The sequence below is a fragment of the Hevea brasiliensis genome, chromosome 5 (genome assembly GCF_030052815.1).
Source record: "Hevea brasiliensis isolate MT/VB/25A 57/8 chromosome 5, ASM3005281v1, whole genome shotgun sequence".
Classification (NCBI taxonomy): domain Eukaryota; kingdom Viridiplantae; phylum Streptophyta; class Magnoliopsida; order Malpighiales; family Euphorbiaceae; genus Hevea; species Hevea brasiliensis.
In genome coordinates, this window is record NC_079497.1 from 107,901,574 (window position 1) to 107,911,072 (window position 9,499).

A 9,499-nucleotide genomic window follows, 5' to 3' on the forward strand; every position below is an offset into this window, starting at 1 on the left:
TTTCTCACTTTCATCCCGTATTTCACATCTCCATGCTCAGGAAATACATTCCAGATCATTCTCATGTACTACAGCCAGATGTAATAGAGCTAAAGGAGAATTTGACATTTGAGGAGCAACCTGTAGCCATAGTGGACTACCAAGTGAGACAGCTAAGATCAAAACAGATCCCTATGGTTAAGGTCTTGTGGAGGAGCCAGTCAGTGGAAGAGTGCACTTGGGAGTCAGAACAGGACATGCGTAGCAAGTACCCTTATTTGTTCAATGTATAATCATGTGCTTTATTCTGCCTTGTGTAAAATTCGAGGACGAATTTTCTGTAAGGGGGGAAGAATGTAACACCCCAAAATTTTAAATTTTATTATTTTATGAGCATTTTTGGTATTTTAATTTTATTTAAATTTTAGGAATTTTTTTGAGATTTTTCGAATTTTAAAAATCGGGTTCGATTTTTCGAAAATATAAACTTTGATGATTTTTAAAAATTAATTTAAAGACCACGTGGCAAAACTAAAAATTTATTTGGAGTCTACGAATTTTTCTGAGTTTTCTAGAATTTTTTCGGAATTTTTGGACCTCGTTTTCGGTCCCGAGGCAGAGTAAAAAAATTCAAAATTTTGTATCCTGAATCGAACTGGCCGAATCGAACTGGACCGAATCGGACCGGTCGAATCGGACCGGCCTTTTCTTTTTCTTCTTCCCTTCCCCGCCCGCGTCTGACCTCCTCCCCTTCTCTCTCTCTTTTCTCTCTCCTCCCTCCTCCCCTTGTTGCGCCGCCACCTCCCCTGCCTCCCCACCTCGCTGGCGCGCCGCCTCAGCCCTCCCCCACGGCCGGCCGCTGCCTGGAACGCCGGAAAACGGCTCCAGAAGCAACGCGCAGTGTGTGCCCGACCGTTCACCTTACCGGCCAAAATCCAGCCGATCCGGCCACCAATCGGACCGGGTCTTGTTTCTAAATTCATCTACTCGTCGAGAGCTTTCCATAGACACCAAGAACACCGAAATTCATGGAGCAGTTTGTCCAATTTTTGCCCGGGAAGTTTTAACCCATTTTGACTTTCGGGCTAGATTTCTCGCAAACCGTGAATCCCACGAGAAAACTGAGAGTACCAGAGCGCTCCACTCCTCGAGAGCTTCGCGGCGACATAAATTTCAAATTTTTCCGACACCGTTTTTCGGTGGGTCCCACGGAACTTCGCAGTGTCTTTCCGAGCATTAAATGAGCTTAGAAAATTCTGAAAAATTTATGTATTAACCCCCGTGTTGTGGGCTTCGTGTAGGTATCCTCAATTCGCAGAAATTCGACAGTTGACCGGGTCTGCAAATTTCGGGCCAGACAGACCCGTTACCGGAAAAGTCTCCGAATTGGACCGAGATTTTGGCTACCCCCCCATTGTCAAACGTCTCGAGCGCGTTCTAGAAGTCGGAATCGGCAAAGGTAAACCCGAACCTTGCTTTTTCGTAATTTTCGTAAGGACCGCGGGGAAAAGTTTTAGAATTTTTAGAGCTTGTTTGGGTAGTTTTTGCAAAAATGATCAATTATAAGGACTAAATTGAAATTTTACATATTGTGATGGATGACTGATTTGATGGGCCCAGGAGTGGCTGTGTGATGTGATTGAGTTGTGGATATATGTATTGTGAATATAGAAGTGTGTTTTGAGCCATTTTGCAGGTTGGGTAGGTCCTAGGTATAGGGGAGACTCTGCCGAATTTTCGGTATGACTTAGGACGTATTTGGTCTTTTCTTGATTGTATTGAGTCATTTATATTAAATAATTGTAATGTAATTGTCAGGTGAGGATGACTTTCTTCCTCCGCCACCGCCACAAGAATCAGTTGTCAAGTCTGTGAGTAAAATATTAATTTTAATTGTAATTTCACTATTATTATATGTTCAAGCATGCCCATGCATCACTTATATGCATATATCTATGTAGATAAACTTTAGGCACGATTTATGTTGCATTCATAATTGTGAAAGTGCCATGTATGTTGCTGTGGTAATTTGGAGCAGTGTGCATGCGTTGGCGTGCGTGTGATGTGGTGTGGACTATGGATAGGACGGGTAGTCACGGCTTGAGATCTTCGCTGGGACCCGATCCTTCGGGGGGTAGTCACGGCTTGAGTTCTTCGCTGGGACCCCCGATTTGGTTTATTAAGCGAAAGTCCGGCTTGAGTTCTTCAAGCACTGTGTTGGATTTAAGAGAGTCGATAGGGATCACTCAATATATTATGATTGATATCACTGGGTGTGTGAGTGCTCCAAATTACCTTTATGATGTTATGATGTGAAAATGTTATTGATGTTGCATTTCACTCTACAGGGTGCATTAGTTTTAGATAGTTATAGAGATTATAGTTAAAATTGATATTTTACTCTCTGAGTCGAACGCTCACTCCTGTTCAATATTTTTTTCAGGCCACAGGAGGATATTTTTGAGATTAACCTGCTTTCTTCCTCGCAGGTCGATTATTAACGTTTGTATAAACTTGTTAAATCTTAGAATTTCCGCATGTGTTAGAAATGTTTATTTGATATGGGTCTGTAAACTAAATTATTATTTTGGACCTGTAAACTTAATATTCTATGCATGTTTGATGGATTGGATGCGGGAGCTGAGCTCCCATTTATTTTTATGCTGATGAGTATGTGGAGGGTGAGCTGAGCTCCCCAATTGAGTATTTATTGTGTTTACAGGTCGGGTGAGTTAAAAACTCCCCGTTGAAAGGTCCATTTTATGGCCGAACTCTGTCCAGTTGATTTCTTGAAATTGGGCCCAAATGGGCCTTAGAGTTAAGTTAAGTGAATAGTTAGGCTTACTACGGGCCTCGGGGGCTTTAGGCTGGTCCAGGTCCTAGTGCCGGTCCGGCCCATAGGTTGGGTCGTGACAAATAATGTATGTAGGTAGTTTATATGAGTTACCATGCATTTGTAAAATTATCATAGTTGTGTTTTGTCACTGAATCATCGGTGTATATACTTTTGAATAATAAAACAAAAAAAAGTTTCATCATGATTTAAGAACTGTCTATGCCCCTTCCAAACAGGGGAATGCCCTCTCCTAGCGAGAGTGTAGGTTTGCTCTTTCGATCGTCAATTAGGGTGTAAATACAATCTTTTGTATTTATTGCTTCAAATCGATGCTTGATGGGAGAGCTCTGTTGAGGATTTGTTTAATAGTCTGCCTAGCCTTCTTGGTGGTTCATGGTTCCATGGTCTGGTTTCCTGTGTTAGTGTTAGAAGGGAAGCATCTCTAGGGTCAATAATAAAAATCATATTATATATATAATACAATATGATATATTAATAACCCCGTTCCACTCAATCTAAGATAAGGGTTAGGGTTGTGTGTGACTGTTGTTGGAGGTTAGGGTTGTGTGCAAATGTTATTGGCAGACGTTGGCGGGCGCACCATGTCTGAAAGAGAATCGCGCTGCTGGCTGGCTGTTCGGGTCCATGGCTCTGCCACCTAGAATTAGGGCGTATTGTTATTGATTTTGAGCCTTGTTGTATTGGGTGGCTGGGCTATGATTTATATCTTCTTCTATATTGGGCTTCTGCTACTAGTGAATGCATATAAATTTAGTCTTAATTCTAAATAAATATAAATTTATAAATTTTAAATTTTAATTTAATTTTATATTTATTTTTTTTATTCATTTTACTTAGAAATCGAAAATTTATCTTTATATACTTACTGGAATAATAATTATCCCTAATTTTTAATTTAACGGTATTTTTATATTTAATTATTAAAAAATTACATTATAAAATTTTATTATCTTAAAAAATAAGATACGTAATAAAAGTGCTCTGAAACCTAAAAAAAAAATGACTTTTTTTTTGTTTTTAAAGTAAATAAATTGTCTTTGAGTTTGGAAAATATGCCTTTTAATCGTTTTTATTTAATTTTAATGCCTTGAATTTAAGTAAAATAAATATTTAACCATTGCTTTTGTTTTATAACACGAAAAACGTTTTAATTCTTTTTTAAAATTCTTTTATAGAAAAATATTTTATTTGAAAATAAAAAGGCACTAAAATATCGATGGAAATAAATATATCTTGAGAAGAATATTCAAAATGAATATATAAAAATAAAAATTTTAAGAATTGCTATTCGACTAAATATATTATTTTCTTCAATAATCTAATAATGAGTTTAATTTGTAAAATATTTATAGATTTTGAATATATTTTAATATAAAAATTTATTAATAAAAAAAATAAATGCTCAAAATTTTGTACAGATATTAAGTTTATTACTAAAAAAAAATTCTATAATCTCAATTCTTAATTACAGGTTAAAATGCTTTTTAATTTGATATAAGATTTTAAGAATTTTCATTTATTTTTTTTTTTAGAATAAAGTTTATTTATTTATTTATTTATTTTTATCTTGAAGAGAAGGTGTACGTAAGTTTCCAAAACGACCCCTAAACTGGGCTTTGGGCTTGATCTTCTTAGCTTTTCATATAAACTTTACGCAGAGCCCATTAATATTTTGAGTTGTTTTTTTTATTTTATTAAAATAATTTTTTACTTTATATAAAATGTAATGTTTTATTTTTATTTAAAAAAATTATATATAAAAATAAAATAAAATTTTTACTGATTAATCAAAAGTTATCTCAAATTATATTAAAATAAATTTAATAATTAAAATCATTATTTGTATACATTCAAATAATTATTATTTGTAATATAATAATTCTTATTTTCAAAAATAATAAAATATCTATAAAAAGAAAAAGAAAATTAGAAGATCAAGAAATGAATATTCGCTAGTTTTTTTATATTAATATTAAAATCATTATTCCCACTTTCTGCCCCTTCCAGAAGGGGGTTGAAATTTCTTCCTCTGGTCAATTTCTTAGAAACCCGCATTAGAAGACTTCTCTAATTTTTAACACTAGTGGAAGACCGACCACACACTATACATGGAAAACAAACCCTTTATTTGGTCCAAATGGGATAACTCAGTGTCCTGTTTGGCATTATATCTAGAGAATTGAAATTATTTTTTTAAATATAAATATTATTTTAAATATTTTTTAAAAAAATAATTGGAAAAAAATTATTTTATTATTTTAATATTTTTAAAATTAAAATTTATTAAATTTAATTTTAAATTATTTTTTAATTAATATATTTAAAAAATTAATTTTTTCAATAGTAATTTTAATAGCAATATTTGACAGAACCTTAATAAATTATTTTTTGAAAAATGAGAAAATTAAGAGTTTTAACTTCTCAAATTAATTAAATAAATTAAATTTTAACATTTTTTAAAAAATTAAAATTTTTTAATTAAATTAATAAATATAATTAATTAGATATAAAATATATTTTCACATCAAGAAGAGGCAAGCAGTCAGCAGTAACAAAATTTAAAGTTAGTTGAATAAATCTCTCTTACCCTACCAGTTATTGACTTTATATTAAACTTCTTACATATATAAGAAAAAAAAAAAAGGATAATTACATATAAACCCTGGCTCAGTGCTTAGACTTTATTTATGGTAATTGGCCAGAAATATTTAATATTCACTGCTTGCTGGTGGTCTCCTTGGGTGGCTTCACTATAAGGATGGGACATTTGGCATGATGTGCACAGTAGTCGCTTACACTTCCTAAGAAGGCCCTGTTTAACCATTTAAATAAATCATTTCCATTTAAAAAAAATTAAATTAAAAAAAAAATACACATGTAACTCATTTTTTTATTAGATCTATTTTATGAAAAATGATAAAGATTTTATGGAAATATTATTTTTTTATAAAAAATATTTTTTATATATAAATTATAAAAATTATTTAAAAAATAAATATTTAACAAGTGACAGTTTATCTAAAATCACCTCTTAATTTTGCCTAGGCCGCGGCTGCCTACGACGAGGAGATCAACATGCATTTGTTCTATAGCCTGACAGATCATGTCCTTTGGATCCCCTTCAAGGATCAGAGTTTCTGATTTGATCTGTACAAAAGTTTAATCAAAATTAATTAAGGAATGATTATGCCTCATTAATAACAAGTTAATTACCATCTTTTCACTGCACATCTTTGCTCCACGGGAGACTATTGCTACAGAGTTTCCCTCCTGGCCTTTCTTTACGGATTCCATCACTGCAGGCGGCGTATAGAAAGCTGACCATTGTGAAAGTAATTATTAATTAATTAAAGTAATTTAATCCATCAGTCGTTGATTTTCTTATTAAACAGAAAATTGTTTGTTAATTAAAAATCTATATAGGTATGGGATATAAGAACAAACCTGCTCCGCCGGGACCAAGAGGGTAGACGGCGGGGTGAAAAGGCTGTTGAACATGAACAAGACAGAGCATGCCAGATTCCATGGTGGGTTCATTTGTTGCTGTGATACCATTTGAAAGATTATCAAGAGTCCACTGCAGAGCATAGAAGCTCTCCTCACTCTCATCAACTGCTACCATAACTCTCATCTTCTGTCCCTGCTTCTGCTCCTGCTCTTCTGCCTTTGCACCTGTCTCCATATTTTTCCTTTTCTCTAAACTCTTACCCCAACACAACCATATATATAGTGTCATGCATATTTAGTTTTAAAAATATTTAAAATAAATATTTAATTTTAATCGAATAAATTAAAATTAATTAATAAATAATTTAATGTATTTTTATAATATTTTATTGATTAAAATCATAATTGGAATTAAAAAAAATGATTTATTATATTACATTATTGATGTTCTTCAATTGAGGGATGAAATAATTAGTGAAGCAAGTTAGACCAAAAGCAAGTCGGAACAGTGATAACATCACCAGACGGTGTTTTTTGGACACACCAAGTAAAGGTATTTCGTTTAATATGGATAAATTTGGACACGTGTTGTTCATGCAGCGCAATGCCCCAATTGTATCATGCAAGGAAAAACAAATGACACCGCTAGCTTCGTTCTGACCGAACAAGGTGTTTGACTTATAAATTAATTAAATAAATTTATAAATTATAATTTTAAAATAATTTATTTATTTAAAATATTCTTAAAGCTTATAAACATAAATTAAAGAAGTAATTTTTTTTATTTTTTGGTAGATTGATATTTATAAATTGAATATGTAAAAATGATTTGATCAAGTGTTTATTACTATCTTTTGATTTTAAAATATCACTATATATTTTTATTATATTTATTTTCACATTCGCGTTTAAAAACTTATTTCCTCTAATAATTTAAATAAACTATTTTCATCAATTTTAATAAATTTAAAATTATTTTCCATTAATTTTAATAAAATATTTTTCTAAAAAATTAAATTATATTGTAATATGATTGAAATATATTTTTAAAATTTTGTAATAGAATATTGAACTAATAAAATTTATTATTTGAAAAAATAATTTAATATTTTTTAATTATCTTAATAATAAATATATTTATAAATTACTTTTTACTTATCTTGTTAATTTATTATCAATCACTTATAATTATTTTAACTATATTAAAATTTTAAATGCTTATACATGGAGGTTTTTATTAAAAGGTGCAACTTTTTAACTTAAACAAATTAAAAATATCTCTAAATAAAATTATGTAAATTAGGCTCTATTTATTTTATGAAAAATAAATTATATATAAAAATATTTTTTATATAAAATATTTTTTTTAAAAATATTTTTTATAAAAATATTTAATATTTTTTAATTGTAATGTTAAATTAATAGTATGTGTTTATATTATATGTATAAGTGTTTTCACATTTTAATAAAATTATCAAAATTAAAAAAAAATTAACTTTATCTTTTAAAAAGAGAAAATTATTTTCCTTAAAAATATCTTAATTTTTTCTCTGATAAGAAAAATATTTTTTTAAATGCCTATAGCCTTAAGTTTTAATCATTCCTCTCTTAAATTAAATGAATAATTGTTAGTATTATCCCATTTTCCATTATTAGATGATTTCTATGTCAATACTTTTTAACTAGACAACATAGGAATTTCAGTTTTATTTACTTACAATACTAATATTAATATAAATAATCGCTAATTTTTTTATTAAAAATTAATGAAATTATTACTATTATATATATTTTAATGAAATTAATTATTTAATTTCTGAATTTTGAATATATATTTACTCTTATATCCTTTAGTCTGTTAACTGTTTAGTATCTTGTGATATTTTGAAATGATTTTTCTATTAACTAACTTAGTTAAAGAAGAGAAAAAAATTGATGAATTTAAAATTATGGGACTAAATAGTTATATTATTCAAATTACAGTGATTGAATAGTTGAATTAGAAAAAAAAATTGCTTTAAATTAATGAGGGAGACTAAATAGTTTACGAACTAAAAAATTGAAAGACTAAATAGTACATCTTTTAAAATATAGAGATAAAATATATAGTTTCATTAAAATGCAAGGGACTAAATAGTAGTTCTTTTAAATTATTTTTATTATTATTATTAATTTATTTAATAATATGATATGATAAAATATTAAATAATTAAAAGTAATTAATAATACATAAAAAAATGTAATTTAATGTAAATTTTATTTAGATTTTAATATTTATTTCCCTAAAAATTATATTTATATTATTGTGTAATAGATGATAAATGCATGCATTTTTTTAAGATCCCTCATATATATACATATACTATTATTTTTATTTTTTAAAAAATAAAATTATTATTTAATCTCTACATTTTAACTAAACTAATTACTTGCACTATAAAAAAACGCAAATTTGCAACGGAATTTTTCTATTGCTAATCCATAAAAATCTATTACTAAATGATTTAGCAATGAAATTATAACTGATTTTTATCTGCTATAGTGAGACTCATTGCTAATTTACTTAATAACAGATTTTAAATTATATTGCAGTTAGCCATAGATTTAACAATAGATAATTCTTAGCAACGGCCAATGATTTTCATTGCTAATTTAATAAACTTAAAAAAATAAAAAATTTGCAAACAAAAAAAAATCTATTGCTATTTACAACCGATTTAGCTATGAATTTCCATTGCTTATTGCAACCATTTATAATCCATTGCTAATTTGATTATTATTTAATATAATAAATTTTTTATTTTAATATTAAAATTTAAAATTTCAATATTAGAACAGAATTATAAAATTTTAATTGTTACATAAATTGTCGTTAATAGTTATTATAGATACATTATAATAAGAGTAAAAAGTATTATTTAAAAAAATTATGGTAAAAAAAAGAATTGAGAGAAAATTATATTAATGAAAATGGAAATAAAAAGTAAATAATAAAAATGAAGAAAATGATAGGAAAAGTGAGAAAATGAAAGAAATGGTAGAAGAAAATGATAAGAGAAAATGAAAGAAAATGAGAGGAAAAATGAGAAAATGATGGAAGAATTAGAAAGAAAAGGGCACCAAATGAAAGAAAAAGGGAATAAATTAATGATAGAAAATGAAATAAAAAGAAAGAAAAAATAATAAGAGATTTGGGAAGAAAATGAAAGAAAATAA

General features: G+C 28.7%; 1 protein-coding gene across 1 annotated transcript; it reads right to left on the reverse strand.

Moving 5' to 3' along the window:
* Positions 1 to 5,400: 5,400 nt before the first annotated feature.
* Positions 5,401 to 6,550, reverse strand: LOC110666206 (universal stress protein A-like protein). The gene is made up of 4 exons (XM_021826621.2): positions 6,281 to 6,550; positions 6,050 to 6,153; positions 5,865 to 5,983; positions 5,401 to 5,648 (listed from the first exon to the last, which is right to left on the reverse strand). The coding sequence occupies exons 1-4, from the start codon at positions 6,516 to 6,518 to the stop codon at positions 5,552 to 5,554; spliced, it is 558 nt and encodes a 185-aa protein (XP_021682313.2). The 5' UTR covers positions 6,519 to 6,550; the 3' UTR covers positions 5,401 to 5,551.
* Positions 6,551 to 9,499: the final 2,949 nt, after the last annotated feature.